General features: G+C 54.1%; 1 protein-coding gene across 1 annotated transcript in view; it reads right to left on the reverse strand.

Moving 5' to 3' along the window:
- MTHFSD (methenyltetrahydrofolate synthetase domain containing) overlaps window positions 1-14,794 on the reverse strand; it is a 17,921-nt gene extending 3,127 nt beyond the window's left edge. The window contains exons 1-7 of the mRNA XM_007939214.1: window positions 14,779-14,794; window positions 12,509-12,612; window positions 11,225-11,338; window positions 9,532-9,645; window positions 8,331-8,421; window positions 5,075-5,187; window positions 4,005-4,130 (exon numbers count right to left, since the gene is read on the reverse strand). Of these exons, the coding sequence (XP_007937405.1) occupies window positions 4,005-4,130; window positions 5,075-5,187; window positions 8,331-8,421; window positions 9,532-9,645; window positions 11,225-11,338; window positions 12,509-12,612; window positions 14,779-14,794 (678 nt within the window). The remainder of the gene's footprint in view (window positions 1-4,004; window positions 4,131-5,074; window positions 5,188-8,330; window positions 8,422-9,531; window positions 9,646-11,224; window positions 11,339-12,508; window positions 12,613-14,778) is intronic.
- Between the last annotated feature and the right edge of the window lie 1,880 nt (window positions 14,795-16,674).

Below are 16,674 nucleotides of genomic sequence, written 5' to 3' on the forward strand. Positions count from 1 at the left end.
CAAAAGAAATAACCTATGAGTCATTGGAATTCCAGAACAGGAAGAGAAAAATAAAACCACTGAGAAAATTGTCCAAGATTTGTTGGAAGAGAACTTCCCTGATATGATGAAAGATGAGAATATATCCATTCAGGAAGTCCAACGAACCCTAAACAGGATAGACCCCAAAATAAAATCACCAAGACATATCATCATCAAATTCACCAAAACAAAAGACAAAGAAAGAATCCTGAGAGCAGCATGGGAAAAACAAAAAGTTACCTATAAGGGGCAACCAATAAGACTAAGCTCGGATTTCTAGGCAGAAACCATGCAGGCAAGAAGACAATGGGACGGTATATAAAACCCTGAAAGAGAAAAATTTCCAACCAAGAATTGTGTACACAGCAAAACTGTTCCTCAAATATGATGGCGAAATTAGCACACTTCCAGATAAGCAGAAATTAAAACCAGACCAACCTTACAAGAGATGCCAAAGGGAGTCCTTTGGACAGAGAAGCAACAATAGCCAACAACAACTGACCATTAACACACATGATGATGTAACCCAGAAACCAACCCAGCTATGGAAGCATCCAAAGTAAATAAGCCTACAAGATTGTAAACAGGAAACCAGAGACATCAATTGACAAATGAAGACAACTACAAACCAAAAAGAGGGAAAAAACACTGTTGTTACAGAACTTCTAGATGGTAGGGAAGTCAAGACAACTACAAGATAGAATGGACTGTTCTAAACTTAGGAAGAAAACTATAAATCATATGGTAACCTCAAAGAAAAATGATTAACCTTCACAACAAAATAAAAAAGAGGACCAGCACAAATATTTAGCAAATACTCAAACAACAGCAACAAAGGAAGTGCTAACACGATCCATAAACAAAATGAGCTCAGCATAGAAAATTATATGGAACAAAGAAATCGACACCATGAAAAAGTACGTAACAAAAATGACAGCAACAAAACGATAATTACATATCTGGCAAGGGACTTAACTCCAAGATTTATAGAAAACTCCAACACCTCAACACCAAAGGAATTAACAATACAATTGGAAAATGAGCAGAAGACATGAGTAGACACTTAACCAAGGAGGATATTCAGGTGGCCAGCTAATACATGAAGAGATGCTCACAATCATTGGCCATCAGAGATACGCAAATCAAAACAACAATGAGATACCATCTCACCCCAGTACTGATGGCAAAGTTCAACGAGACAGAAAATAACAAATGTTGGCGGGGATGTGGAGAGATTGGGCCTTTCATACACTGCTTATGTGACTGTGAAGTGACACAACCACTGTGGAAAGCAATCTGGCAATTCCTTAGAAAGCTGGAGATCCCATTTGACCCAGCAATCCCATTACCAGGTATATAACCTAGAGAGGTGAGAGCCAGGACAGGAACAGATACATGCACGCTCATGTTCATCACAGCACTATTTACAATAGCAAAAAGACAGAAACAAGCTATGTGCCCATCAGTGGAAGAATGGATGACCAAACTATGGTACATACACATAATGGAATGCTATGCAGCACTAAAGAATAATGTAGAGTTTACAAAACACTGCATAATATGGATGAACTTGGAGGACATTATGCTGAGTGAAATAAGTCAATCACAGAAGGACAAATATAGTATTAGTTCGTTGTTGTGGAGGGTCAAGGCAAGGTTTATATATGGAGGGAAACTTTCTTTATTGGTTTCCAGGGGTGGGAGGGGAGGGGAGGGAACACTGCAAAAAAAAAAAAAAAAAAAAAAAAAAAATTGACCCATGTCACTTTAGTTTTGTGTATTTGACTGTACATAAATTATATTTCAATAAAATGCATTAAAAAAAATAATCTCTCTTCTAGAAACACATGCCAAGCCAAGCACAAATCAGCCATCTAACTCTTTAGACATCTGCTGCCAAACTGCTCGGCAATCTCTTTTAGAAGATCAGTGCGAGGCTGGTCCCTAGGAGGCAGAGGTTAGAATCCTCCCAGGTGTCCCACTCCATCATCTCTAATGTCAGCTCCTCCTCCTCCCCTCAGGACTCTCCCTCCCACCCTTGGGTTCTGTCACTTGCTGTGACGTTTCACAGAACCTGGGAATCACCAAGGAAATGGTTCACGAAGTTGTAGAGGCTGGCAAGTCCCAAGTCCGTGGGTCCGGCATTGCTTCGGAGGATTCTCCTCACTCACACGGCTGCATGGTATGGAGGATTCTCCTCACTCACACGGTTACAGGAGCTGAGGAGCCCAAATCAGCAGGTCAGACGACTGGCTGCTGTCTCAAGTCCTAAGAGCCGGGGCTGAGATGATGATGGATGAGACGCAGGATCCAGAGCGGGAGAGGACTTGGCAAGAGCACTCACACATAAACTGAGGAAACCAGGGGTGGGGACCTGAGTCACTCTCTCCAGCAAGGCGGGACTCTAACACATCTCATCCTACTCCCGCCTCATCAGTGCAACAGACAACTCACCCCCAGACGGGACTCTAACCACAGGCATGATGCTCTTGTCAGGTGCCACCAAGTGGGCTCTAGCTCACAGCAAGCCTGTGCTCAACAGAATGAGACACTGCCTGGTCCTGCACCAGCCGCACAGTCCCTGCTGTACTTGAGCCCAGTGCGGCACCACCGTGTCAGTCTGTCTCGCTGAGGGCCTTCCCCTTCTTCGCTGACCCTCCCCCTCACCAAGCATGACATCCTTCTCCAGGGAATGGTCCCTTCTGACCACATGGCCAAAGTAGGTGAGACGACGTCTGGCCATTCTCGCTTCCAGGGAGCATTCCAGCTGCACTCCTTCCAGCACAGATTTGTTCATTCTTCTGGCGGTCCATGGGACTGTCAGCATTCTTCGCCAGCAGTGCAGCTCAAAAGCATCAACTCTTCTTTGGTCTTCCTTACTCACTGTCCAGCTCTCACATGCATATGAGGCGACTGGAAACACCATGGCTTGGGTTAGGTTCACCTGAGTCTGCAAAGTGACATCTTTGCTTCTTAACACTTTAAAGAAATCTTTTGCAGCAGATTTGCCCAATGCAATACAATGTCTGATTTTTTGAGTGCTGGCTCTGGAGTGAGCACTTGGCCACCCCGGTGTTCCTAGGGCCCAGCTACCTGTGGGTGTCCCGCCAGGCCTGGGACACAGCAGAGTGCCTGGTCTGCATGGCCACATGCGGAGGGGAGGGTGAAAGGCCTCTTCAAACACTGGATGATCGAGTCTGAGGAACAGGAGACATGGACAGAATGCTTGTTTCCTGTCTCATCCAAACGGAGCCTAAGCCCTCGGCATGTCCGCAGGAGCTCCGGCCGCTCGTGCTCAGGCCTTGGGGCTCTGCTGCAGTCTGCTCTTAGCCACTCTGGAGAGAGCACCTCAAAGGCGTCGGGCTCTCGAAGGCTTTGGGGCGGCCTTCCACTCATCTGGTGTTGCCTGGAGCTCCAGAGACACTGCGAGGAACCCTCTGCCCACCAAGGAGAACCTCCAGCCAGGCAGGTGGCCACCGGCAGCTGGGATGTCCTGCTGTCGCCAGCTGCTGTCAAGGTGGCTCGGACTCTGGCCACCCCTGCGCAGAGCAGAGCTGCACTGGAGTCACCGCAGCCGTCACTTTTTAGAAACGGACCACGAGGCCTGTGTTCGGTGCCTCTGGGTGGCTTGGGACCATCACCCTTTCAGTTCACAGATCACCCAGAGACTTTTGGGATAACGGTGAGGAATAGTTAGCCAAACACAAACTCAAGGCCTCAGCCTCCGGTCCACTGGCCCTCTCTCTCTCTGTCCACAGCGGGCTGTAACACTACAGCAAACCCAGAGGCCAGCTGCTGGCAGACCCCAGGGCTGTCAGAGCCGACCTCGAGCACACCAGAACTCGGACATGGCTAGCCCAGGCAGCCGCGTGGTCCCAGCACCCCGCAGCTGTCCTGACGTATGGCTGCGCCAGGTCTGGGGCTGCTACCCTGCCAGGCCGGGAACCCTCAAGGAGAGCCAGCTGCCGGGCCACAGAGCCTACCTTACACCACATGATGCCCTTTGGCTTCGGGCGCCGGCACCCCGTCACGATGACCCTGGTGGGTGTGAGCACATAGTCCACGGTGAGGTCATGGTCCTCGAGGAGTGCCTCAGGGATGTCGACGACCTGTCAGACAGGGCCAAGGGCACTGGTGAGAGGTAGTTCAGGCATGTCTGCCACACCCTCAGAAGGAAAGAAGGATACTGGTCACACGGCAGGCGGTCCTCCCTTTGCGGAGAGGGCTCTGTCGCACCCCTGAGCAACAGACCACCCATCACAACATGCCCATGCCTGATGCTAGCATGTGAGAAGACGAGGTCTGTCTGTCTGTCCCCTCAGTCTCCTCTTACTCACTCCATAGGGTCTGTCTCTGCCTGCCTGGTCCACTCACTCTCCCTGCGGGGTCTGTCCCTCTGCCTGCCTGTTCCCATCCCCTCTCACTCTCCTCATGGGGTTTGTCTGTCTGTCCCCTCTCCCCTCTCACTCTCCTGGTGGGGTGTGTCCCTCTGCCTGCCTGTCCCCCTCTCCCCTCTCACTCTCCTCATGGGGTCTGTCTGTCTGCATGTCCATCCCCCTCTCCCCTCCTGGCGGGGTCTGTCTGCCTGTCTGTCTGTCCCCCTCTCTCCCCTCTGATCTCCTGGTAGGGTCTGCCTGTCTGTCCCCCTCTCCCCTCTCACTCTGCTGGTGGGGTCTGTCTGTCTGCATGTCTGTCTCCTCTCACTCTCCTGGCAGGGTCTGTCTGTCTGCCTGTCTGTCCCCCTCTCTCCCCTCTGATCTCCTGGTGGGGTCTGTCTGTCTGTCCCCCTCTCCCCTCTCGCTCTCCTCATGGGTTCTGTCTGTCTGCATGTCTGTCCCCCCTCTCCCCTCTCGCTCTCCTCATGGGGTCTGTCTGTCTGCCTGTCTGTCCTCCTCTCTCCCCTCTGATCTCCTGGCAGGGTCTGTCTGTCTGCCTGTCTGTCCCCCTCTCTCCCCTCCCACTCCCTGGGCAGGTGTGTTCGTCTGTCCGCCTCACTCGTGCTCACTGGGAGGAGCGTGGCTCTGGCCACGCGTCGCCCGTTTGCAGGAAGCACCTGGCAGTCGTGGACGACTGTGACTACGGGTGTCTCCTCGCAGACGGCCCCCATTGACACCATCATGGCGTATTCCAGGTCAGCATAGCCTTCTCCCTTCCCGATCCGCCAGCCTGGGAGAGAACCAGAGGATCAGCCGTTGCGGCCGGGCTCTGAGGGGGAAACTGTTAATTAGGTCCCCGTGGAAAGAGAAACCCAAGATCCTGGCCCTCCCAGGACCGTAACCCCCACAAGCAGCCACCCAAACAGACTCCCCGCGTCAGGCCGGCTAGCTGTTCAGAGCTTAAAGGCAGTGCAGGGAGCAGTCGCCGTTTTAAAGCAGGAACCCAGCCTCAGGGCAGCAGTCAGAGAGCCGCTGGGAGACCGGCGGGGCACACGTTCTGCCACACGTTCTGCCTGGTACAAACGTGCTTGGTCTGCTGACCTCGGAAGGAAAAGAGGCTTTGAGACCAGGGACTCAGGACAAAGCAGCCTCTGGAAAAGCAGGAACAAGTGCCAACTCCGCCCTCTGCTGAGGGGCGGGGCTGCACGTGTGAACCTAGAGGAAGGCTGCCAGGTTGGAGAAGGGCGCCCAGCTCCCCAGGAGACGAGAGCGGGGCCGCCAGCCCGCAGACGCCCCTGGCTTCGGGGGACACTGGTGGCCAGAGCACACCCCCCCCCCCGCCCTTTCCAGACTCCTATCTGCTGGCCGCGTTCACGGTTAAAGACCCGCAGTCGTGTGATGCTGAGTGAAACGAAGCAAGCAGGTGAGGCCAAGCCCAGCTCGATCCGTCTTCTGTAAGAAGACAGGGAGAGATGAACGGAGCCCGGTGCTTGCCGAGGGACGGTGGCGCCCAGCGTGGCGCCCGAGACCACCACCCGAGCAGAAGAGGAGGAGGGTCTGAGTGCGCGGGGCTGGGGCCGGGCCACGCGGTGTACACCAGCTGCAGGGCTGCACACGGCGAGGCAGGCAGGAGCCTCTGTGGGCACGTGCAGACACCAAATCACGGGTGCAGGCACGTCCGTTCACGGGAGACACACGTGCAGGCGCCGTGTTTTGGTGCAGTCTGCCTTCCGCATCTCTGTGCCAGCCCTGCCCCCCCCCCCCCAGTGTTTCTGAGGCTGTGACGCTAACTGGTTCTCACAGCCCCAGTGGAGAAGGATCAGTAGGACTATGAGGGTATCTTGGGGGGAGGGAGCAGCTGGTGGAAGACGAGTTCTGTTTGTGTAAAAATAAAAACAGGGTCCTCTTCAGACATAACCAAACACCATGCAAGGCTGCTTCTCTGGTTCGGAAGGCTGAGCACTACGGTCTCACAGGACAACTCAACTGGCACGGCAGAGTCCACAAAAGCTGATCTGAAGTGAAGTGAGTGGCGTCTAGGCTGTCAAAGCTTACAGGCGGCCATCTAAGACAGAGCTACAGGTCTCCACTCTCCAGGAGCAAACCAGGAAGAAGGTGGCCAAAACCTCCCAGGGAAAAAAGTCCGCACGAGCCACAGCCTCATCCACCCTGAGACCAGAACCAGATGGTGCCCGGCCACCACCACAGACTCTACTGACCGGTCGGGTCACAGTTCAAAGTCCTGGATAGGATGTGGAGCAGAACCCAGATTCTTACATATAAGAAAAAGCAGAACAAACTAGGATGGAAGGCAGCAGAGACACCCAGGGCCCGTCACCCGGGGCCTGTCGCCCTGGGCCTCTCCGGAGACCACCTTTTAATAGAACAGCAGGAGGGCACACAAATCGAAGGGCAGGACCCACAGGCCATGCCCTACTTAAAACTGTTGTTACGAGAACAGAAGGTCAATTATGCAAAAGCAAAGATGAGAAGACGGAGCAGGAAACCCAGAGGACCAGAGAGGGAACAGACTGGACACAGTGACGAGAACGCAGCCACATGTGGTCAGCGTGACCAACGTAACTCAGCAGCCGTGTGTGGGCAACGTGACTAATGTAACTAACGGTTTGTGGGGAGATTGTCAAATAGGAACCTAACCTGCTGTGTGAGGCTGCACCAAAAACTCGGTAAAATAGTACTTTAAAAAACTTGTAGCTGCACATGCAAAAAACCCAAGTTCAGCAGAAAACTGGCAAAGGATATGAAGGGTCACCACACGTGAACAGTGAGTGTGAAGATGCCCCGTGGCTCTCATGTGACAGTGGGGATGAAAAGGCCGAAGGGATGCTGCCATTCACAGCCAGACTGAGCAACGGAGTCTGATTCCAGCTACTGATGGAGGCCCGGGAAGGGGGCAGGGATTGAACGTGACCTTCCTAGTGGGTAATTCCATGAGGCCTACGGAGATTTCAAACCACCACGCTGGGGTGTGCCAGGTCTCCTCCTAGGAATGAGCCCAGGGACAGTCCCCAAATCTCCTTAGACTTCATGACAGGGAAGTTCCCCTGCGTTATCTGTAAAACCCCACCCACCGTGCAAATGACACGGCTGTGTGTCAGTGAGGGCCTGGCAAGGTGTATTCTGGGCCGTTCTGTGCAGCCTCGGACACAGTGAGGTCACTCACTGTCACTGTGTGTGCTCTGGGAGGGCAACGAGATACAGCAGCAAGGCAAGGGCAAGTGCTGTGTGGACTGTCCCCTCCTGCAAAGCCAAGCACAAGCCCCATGTGGACCACTACCCTCTGCAAAACAGGAGACGGGACGTGTACAAACTGTACCACACCTGTGTCACCCGCAGGAGTGGTGTGGATGTGGACACATGGAGCTGTTAGCAGCAGCCACCTGGGGCCAAGGCACAGGCCCTGTTGTGTACCATGAACGTTCTCTCACCATGGCCTGGCTATTTTCATTATTATCACTTTGAAAATCAACAGGGCTCTCTGCGCAGTGAGACTTAAGACAATTTTGTGGGGCCAGTGCAGCTTCACCTGCCCAGAGGCAGACCCCGTATGGCCACCAGCAGGAGGTCCCAGGGCCACACCGTGATTCAAGATGCACCATGCGTGACGGGAACAAGACTCGAGGCCCGTGTTTCCCGTTTGTCGTGCAGAGACATCCCACTCCTGTCCCCACTGACTCAACCAGAGAGTAAACATTTACCACCAAGAGCGTTAGCTCACTTGTCGTCCCTCACAGAACAGAGAACACGCTGTACAGGTGTGGACCGGGAGAGGAGGGACACAGGACAGAGGCCCAGGCATAAGTCTGGAAAGTGAAATTACCGGGGGCATCCACACGGCAGACAGAAGGCTCCCAGGGCAGCGGCCCCTGGGGTAAGCGACCACGTCCCTGAGCGCACACCATGGCATCTCACCGTGTTCGGATACGGCGACGGATCCCACCACGACCAGATCCACCAGGACCCTGGAGTCCAGGCCGACGGGCACGCTGTAGTTCCTCACGCCCTAAGACGGAGATGCAGGCTATAAGGCACCCTGCACCATGTTCTCCTGTGTGACCCGCCGTCAAAGGGCACTCAGGGTCTGTCCCAGACTCCTCTGCACAACAGGAAACACACCACCTGGCACCAGAGTGCGGCAGGACGGGAGCGGGTCTGCAGGAAACCCACTCACTTCTGGAGTCATTCGAGCATTTCTCTCCCGGTTTCCTCCCATGCTTTCTCATGAGGCACAAGAACACAGGCACTGGAGGCTAACGAGTTCAAATCCACTGGAGGCCACATGACTTGAGCAGCTCCTTGTCTCTCTGAGCATCGGTCTCTTCATGTGTAAATCAGGGGTGACACCCCCTGCCTCGCTGGATTGTTGGGATGAAGTGAGGTAACAAAAATAACAGATAGAGCACGTACACAGTGGTCAGCAAGGTCGGGGGTACGAGTCACCCAGGAGCGGCTCGGAAGAAAGGCCTGGAAATCTGAAAACTCAGCCACTGGCCACCCCTGGGGTCACCACGAGTCCGGGCCGACACGCCAGCAGCTGGGGAAACTGCCAGGGCTTCCAAGCAGTTTGAACCGTTTCAGTCACGGCTGACCAAAACAAGGGCAGCCTACATGTTGCCCAGCAACCAAACCTCGTGCACAGTGGACTGACCTGAGCAGGAAACAGCCCTGCCCTGCTCCAAGACGGTGGTTGACCACATTTAAAGTGGTTGCCCCCCCCCAGCTTTGAGTGGGATGCTGCTGCCTGTTTCCCACTGGGGTCAGACTCCCACAGGTGAGAGGCTGGTTGCTATGCAACATGTAGGCTGCCCTTGTTTCCGCGGAATGGAAGTCCTGAAACGTATACCACGAGTTACCACTGGAGGGCACCAGAGCACCAGAGATGAGTTGTGGCTTCCACTCTTCCTCCAGTGAATTTCTAATGCCAGGAACAGAGCACGAGGGAACGCCCTTGCTCTTTAGCGAGTGTTGCGTTGCGGAGTGCCTCCCGTCCCTGCGCCTTTGGCTCTGTGAGATGTAACTTTCGATGCCACGGCGGTGTCGTGCTCCATTCACGCATCCCGCCCACCGCCTGCTTCTGTGAACGGTCTGTCACAGAGGCTGCCTTTGCACTCACCTGAGAGGTGGCACATTTTCTCAGGATGTCTCTTGTGGCCCCAGGAGGGGGTGTGATCTTATTGAACAAGCCTGTCCTCAGTCGTGGTGTTGGGACCAAGAGCGTCTTGTGGCTCTTTTAAAGGAAAGAGAACCCAGTGGTTACAACACTGGGCAGATCAACCTTCCTGCACGCGTGGTCGCACCATTTTAGGAAGAGCAGCAGAACCTGCAGCTGCTGAGGAAATGCCTTGTTTGCAAAACCAGTGAAATGGTGTGTGGGGAGCCATCACTTCGCTACTCTGCTATGAGCACGTGGGACGGGGACAGAGAGACAAAGCCTGCCCCTGTAGGACTGTGGCAGGATCCGGCGTCTAGGGCCTCACCCGTAAGCACCATGCATGGCTGGGCCAGCATGCTGCTAATCACTTCCAGGTCACCGGCCTGATTTACTCAAAAGGAAGTGAAACCCAGGCAATCCCCCTTCTGGGAGAGCCAGCAGGGAAGGCCCCCTCCAGCTGCTAGGGAGGCCGACCCTCTTGCAGCCGAGCCAAGGAGACTCCTGGCCCCTCCTGCTCCCTGTAAACGCCCTCCTTCACTGTGCGGAAGGAGGGTGCTGTGACGGTGACATGGTGGGTCAGCCTGGCAAGGCTGTATGTAGTTCTCAGGGTCTCTCTAGGTGTGTCCATCTGTAGCCGCTTCCCTGGCTCAGCTCCTTAAAGAAGCCAGACCAAGACAGGCACCTGTGTCAACCAGGGGGTCTCGGTGGCCTGACTCAACCACAGTGGTAGGATAGCTGAGTCACCACACAGTATGTGGCTGCGTAAGGCCTGCTGACTTCCAAAGACCCTGCCTCGTGACAGATGGTCCTACGGTTGTGCGCGGGGGGTGCGACCTGTCCCAGCCAGCAGCATCACCTGCTGCGTTACACGGAGGTGATGTCACTCTGACTGCCTTTACAGTCAGACTGGATATAATCTGTAGGTTTGTGGTGGTTCTGTGGTTGAACTAAGAGAGCTATACGTATAAAACCGTGCGTGTAGTTTACGCTCATACGTGTTGCATTTAATGACACGCAGTTAAATCAACACAGGGAGGGTTCTTTCTTTTTCCCATGGAAGAGGCCTTGTGTTTTCGTGGAAAAGCACTGCCCTAATCACGATCTCCTCTGGGTACACATTCATTGCATCTCTTGCTCGTGGGTTATCTAGTTTCAAAGACAACCAGAAACAAAAAGCCAAGTCACTGCCGTCGGTCGGATCCGACTCAGAGTGACCTCTCCCTGGGTTTCCGAGACAGTAAATCTCTACAGAAACAGACTGCCTGGTCTTCTTTCCGAGGAGTGGCTGGTGGGTTTGAACCGCCAACCTTCTGTTTAGCAGTCAAACGCCTTAGGCACTATACCACTAGAGCTCTCAAGACTAGTAACACCGTCTTCAGTGTTCAAAGACTAGTAACACTGTACATAGGGAAACAACACACATGCCATAATCTTTCTCTTCTAGGGGTATGTCAGAATTCAGAACGCCTTGGGGATTGGAACACCTTTTATTACCAGATTAAGACACATCCAGACTTCTCACTGACCGACTTCTAACCATTGGGGGCTTTTTGGACTGTTCTCATCTGTGTCGGGGGAGCCAGAGCCCCAGTACCCTAAACAAGGGTTAGCCTGCGTGCACACAGGGCCAGCCTCTGCTCAGGGAAGCGGTTACCTGCAGTGCCAAGAGCCGAACACCTTCCAACGGTTTATCAGGGTCCACTTTCACTTCCCGTGTCTTGGCAAAAGCTTCTAGCTGTTGGATGTTCTGGCAAGCCACGTAAGACCCCTACCAGGCAAACAGACAGAGTGGCACTTACGTTGAGGGTGAGGAAACGAACGCTTTTCTGGGGGGCGTCGGGATTGACTTTGACGGTCCTGGCCACTTTGAATTCCTGCAAGCGTGGGAGGTGCTCAGCAGCCCGGGAAGCACCCTGTTTTTAAATGGATGCGCGTGTTACTGGGCGGGCACCCAGTGCCATGACCAAGTGGTCTGTGTGACTGGCATCTCGCCCAGACGGGCAGGGTGCTAAGATGGGAACCGAGAGCCAGGGAGACAGCGACGAGGGCAGCCAGGGCAGAAAAAGGCTGCGGCCAGCCCTGCCCCAGTTTATTTCCCCCCCAAGGTGAAACTTAGATTCCTAGAAGTACACAAATTGTGAGCTCAAAGTGGGTGTATTTTCACAAAATGAAACACACCTGTGGAACTGGCACCCGAATCAGCAAACGGCAGACTACCCCTCGCCCAGAGCCCCGCCCCCCCAGCTGACCCCTGGTGAGTCATTTCAACGACTGTGCCTCCTTCACCCCGTCATCTCTTTCCCTCCATGGACATCATTCCCTGGTGTAAACCAAAACCGTGCCGTCCAGTGGATTCCAACCCACAGCGCCCCTAGAGGACAGAGTGGAACTGCCCCAGAGGGTTTCCAAGGCTGTGGTCGCTGTGAGTTGGGGCCGACTCGATGGCAAATAACAACAACAATCATCATAGAAGCAGATTACCACATCTTTCTCCCACAGGGCTGCTTGTGGGTTTGAACTGCAGACCTTCCAGTTAGCAGCCAAGCTGCGCTCAAACAGCCGTTCCCTCCGGAACGTTCTTAGATGCTCAGGTTTGTGAAAAGTCATCATGGTACCATGCTCCCAGCCTGGATACACACTTCGCTTTGTATCAAATAGTGGACACCTGCCTTAGCACCACTCACCCCAAGACACACCGACCCTGCTCACATAGGCGAGAGCATGGTCAGTGGGCCTGAAGGCTGAGTAACTTGAAGACATTCGTCTCTAAACACCAGCCGCGCCCCAGCCAGATGGTGCGGGTTCACACCATCCCCACTGCTGCCGGATTCTAACCCCCAGGAAGCAGGACGGAAGCCGAGTTCCCCGTTACTCAGGGAGACTCATGGAGGACACTCTTGTCTCCCTTGCCAGCTCCAGGAAGCCTCAGCTGCAGTACCTTGAAGTTAGGGATTCTGTGGTGAACAGGTCGAGGAAAGTCAGCTAAGTTGTGTGATTCCATGAAGTCCCAGATTTTTTCACGAATGTCCTGTTTGGTGACACCTATGGCGACAAAGGGTTGTGTCTTATTAATGAAGTGAAAAGGAGCAGTATTCTGTAGGCTGTCCTCACAGCCGACGCTCTGTCTGCTCCAGTCACACCCTCAATGCCACACCCGCTGCCATAGGTCTGACTCCTAGCAACCCTGCTGGGCAGAGTGCAGGCACACCTCGTTTAACTGAGACTGGCTGTATTGCATGTTATGCAAATTGAAGGTTTGTGACCACCCTGCACTGAGCAAGTCTATTTTTCTTCCAATAGCCTGGGCTCACTGTGTCTCTGTGTCCCAGGCGGACCATTCTCATGGATTTCACACTTTCTCATCATGCTGTTCCACACTTCACAGACTACAGTCTAGAGTCAATATAAATTTTAAAGACACTGGGAAATAAAAAAAATTCACGTGTCTCATTTTATCGTGATAGTTGTTTTATTGAGGTGGTCTGGAACAGAATGTGCAGTATCTCCGAGGTAGGCCCCGTAGGTTCCCTGGGCTATAATGTTTCCAGGAGCAAATCACCAGGTCTTTCTCCCACAGAGTGGCTGCTGGGTTTGAACCGTTGACCTTTCGGTTAGCAGGGCCCCTTCTCCACTCTACACTGGCTTACCAACCACGTCAGAGAAGCATCTAGGTCTGCAGATGTGGACGCTGAGAAATGGGCAGTAACGCTAAGCTCTACGCTCGTGACAAATCATTAGTCTGGAAACAGTAAATGAAACACAACCCCAGGGTCTAACCTAGTTCTGCTGCCCTGGTAGCAGTCGGCGAGCAAAGCACAGTCCACCCTGTGGAACCACGCATTCCCGACGGGCCTTGGCTCGGCCACCCGAGTTCGGTGGAGAACCAAGGAGCTGGATGTTCGTCTCCTCAGTGTAGCTTGCATCAGCTCACTTCTGCTCAGTCAAGTAAGCTCACCTTCCCCCCCAGCGACTGCTGAGCTGGTAGCTGTTGCTGAGTCCCTCAGGCTGACCCCAGCTCACCCGCCTCCAGGTGTTTGTTACAGAGTAGCCCTCTGCCCCACAGGGCACTGCAGTCTCACTTTGCTTCCTCAGCACCACTGGCTGGGTTCGAACACCCAGCCTTTCAGTTAACAACTGACTGTTTTTATTTGTAAGCTAGGCAGCATTCTCGATGACCAGTTATGATTCCCTGTGCAGGACTCTTTCGTTCTAAGCCTTTTTACATGCTTGATCATGTGCCTGAGGCAGTCCGAATAAGCCTGGCTGAACCCTGTGCTCTGGTCAGCTAGCACCGCAGCACGGACACATTTAAAAACGCTGCTCTGTTTGATGGTGTTGGTCCAGATGCGTCAGCTTGTATCGGTACCGGTTTGTTTCAAATCTCTTTGGTATCTACTACCCCACTCGTTTTCCTGACAACCTGTTAGACCCCCAGCGCTGTGTGAATTAAGAATTGTGTGAATTTCCACTCTGTCATACAGGGTCGGTGAATCAGACAGGACTCATGGCAATAGGTGGGTGGGTGCACAAACGGTAGTGCAGTGGTTAAGCCATCGGCTGCCAGGCAAACGGTGGGCGGTTTGCACCCAAGTGCTGCTCCTCCGCAGGAGAAAGATGATAACCTTGCAAACCCTAAGGGGCAGTTCCACTCTGTCCCACAGGGTGGCCCGGAGCCGGGATCGACTGGACGTGGTGGGTTTGGGTGTCTTAGTCATGTTCACTTCTCCCCAGCAGGGTGCGCGTGCACAAGTCAGGACGGATTTGTCGCGATTGTCTTTCCCGGATGTCATCGGGAAATCCGGTGCCACGTGCATTAGCTCTGGCTACTGTCTGTGCCAGGCGCTCCTGCAATAGGTCCATCGCGGCACTAGGAAGGAGGACCCCTCCTTTAAGGAGGACCCCTTTTAGGGCAGGACTCGCGAACAAGCCTCGCCGGTGCCTGGGTTGGACGCAATACCGGTTTCGGATCCGTCCGTGCCCCCGCGGCGAGCCTCTCTCCCGAATAGGACAGGGACGGTGTGGGGTACCGAAGTCGTGGGGTTCTTGTGATGATTGGTAGGTGCTCCACCCAGCGCCCAGACCCCCGTGCAGGCAGGAGGCCGCAGCAGTCCCCTCTTGGGACCTGCCTCTGGGCCGTGCACGCCCCTCGCCCTCCTGGGGGTTCCTCCACATCCCTCAAGTGCCCTGAGACCCCGCCGTGCCTCTCACCCGCCCTCGGCTCCATGTCGACGCAATCACTCCGCGACGACCTCAGGATGGAATCTGATGCAGAGTGACGTCACCCGAGCCGCCGCTCCCCGCGCCTGCGCGCTGGCCACGAGAGGGGAGGCGTGGCCTCGGGGGACCGGAGGCGTGACGCGAGGGACGTAGGCGTAGCCGGGCGCGCATGCGCGAGCGATAGGGCGTCGGATGCGGGTGACCGCGCTGACGCAGGAAGGCTTGTGTGGTATCCCCGTAGTTGTTTGTTCATTTAACAAATGTTTACCAAGCTCCTGGTTTGACCAGCGTTCTGCTGGCGCCGGGGCTCCAGAAGCAAACAGCGCCCATCCTCTCGGAGTCCACTGCCCCCTCGTATATACCCATCTTCCCCCGTCTCCGAGCCGAGAGGCCGCCTCCTCCGGGAAGCCGGCCAGCCTTGCTTCTCCGGGATTTCTCCTCCGAGACCCACGGTCCTCCGGCCCCACACCTGAGTGGGCGTACGACTCGGCCCGACACCTGTTAGGAATGTCAGCGTGGGGTTCTCTAGGTCTGGGGTCGGCCCGGCCCAGTCCCGGGTGGTTCCAGCTGCCCCAGACTCTTACCTTGGCCGCTGGGTCTCGTAGACACGTTCCCATCGGACCAAGCGGACGGAAGGAACGTGTCAGCCTACGTCTGCTCGGCCACAGCAGCCATGCATTTGTTCATTCATTCAAACGAGGATGCGCCCAACACCCTCTAAGTGCCAGGAAGAGGCTGGGGACACCGGGCCGAGGGGACAGGTCCACACCCTTCGGCGCGCCAGTCCAGCGGGAGAGACGGGGGTCAGTGTGGCTTGCAGTGAGGGGCTGAGGGCCTGAAACAGGCGACCTGCTAGTAACCCCTACCTGCTAGGTGAGTGCACTCCCTCTGCCTGGCGCCTGAGCGGCGCCCCAGTGGTACCTGCATCAGGTTCCCGAGGCCCCCAGCAAACTGTGAGTCAGGCACAGCGTTTGAATACCAGTTGTCGTTAGGTACTGTCCGGCCCGGTCTGACTCACAGTGACCCCAACGTTCAAGAACCAAACGTTGCCAGGCTCTGCTCCAGCGTCAGTCCCTGCTCTGTTTGGCCCAGCCTGGCCGCCGCTGGGTGCCTCACCGTCTACAACCATGATGCCCTTCTCCGTGGACTGGTCCCTCCTGATGCAATGTCCCAAGTATGTGAGATGAAGTCACACCATCCTTGCTTCTAAGGAGTGTCTTGACTGTACTTTTTCCAAGACATTTGTTCCTTCTCTGGCAGTCCGTGGTGTTTTCAGTGTATCTTCCCCAACACTATTATCCAAAAGCATCAGTTCTTCCGCGATCTTACTTATTGTCCAGCTTTCACATGCATATGAGGCTAGTGAAGATACCATGGCCTGGATCAGGTGCACCTTAGTCTTCAAATTGACATCTTTGCTTTTTAACACTTTAAAGACGTCTTTTGCAGTAGATTTGCCCAATGTAATACATAATTTCAGTTCCTGACTATTGTTTCCATGGGCGTTGATTGTGGATCTAAGTAAAATGAAATCCCTGCCAACTTCAATCTTTTCTCCATTTATCATGATGTTGATTATTGGTCTGGTTGTGAGGATTTTTGTTTTCTTTATGTTGAGGTGTAATCCATACTGCAGACTGTAGTCTTTGATCTTCATCAGTAAGTGCCTCAAGTCATCCTCCCGTTCTGGAAGCAAAGTTGTGTCATCTGCATATTGCAGGTTATTAGTGAGTCCTCCTCCAATCCTGATGCCGCATTCTTCTTTATACATAGTCCAGCTTCTTGGATTATTGGCTTAGCATACAGACCAAATGATGACCCTCACACACACCTTTCCTGATTTTAAACCACTCAGTCCTCTCTCATCTGCTCAAACGACTGCCTCCT

This window comes from Orycteropus afer, unplaced genomic scaffold, assembly GCF_000298275.1.
Source record: "Orycteropus afer afer isolate SDZICR_OR568_19922 unplaced genomic scaffold, OryAfe1.0 scaffold00057, whole genome shotgun sequence".
In the NCBI taxonomy this organism is placed as follows: Eukaryota; Metazoa; Chordata; class Mammalia; order Tubulidentata; family Orycteropodidae; genus Orycteropus; species Orycteropus afer.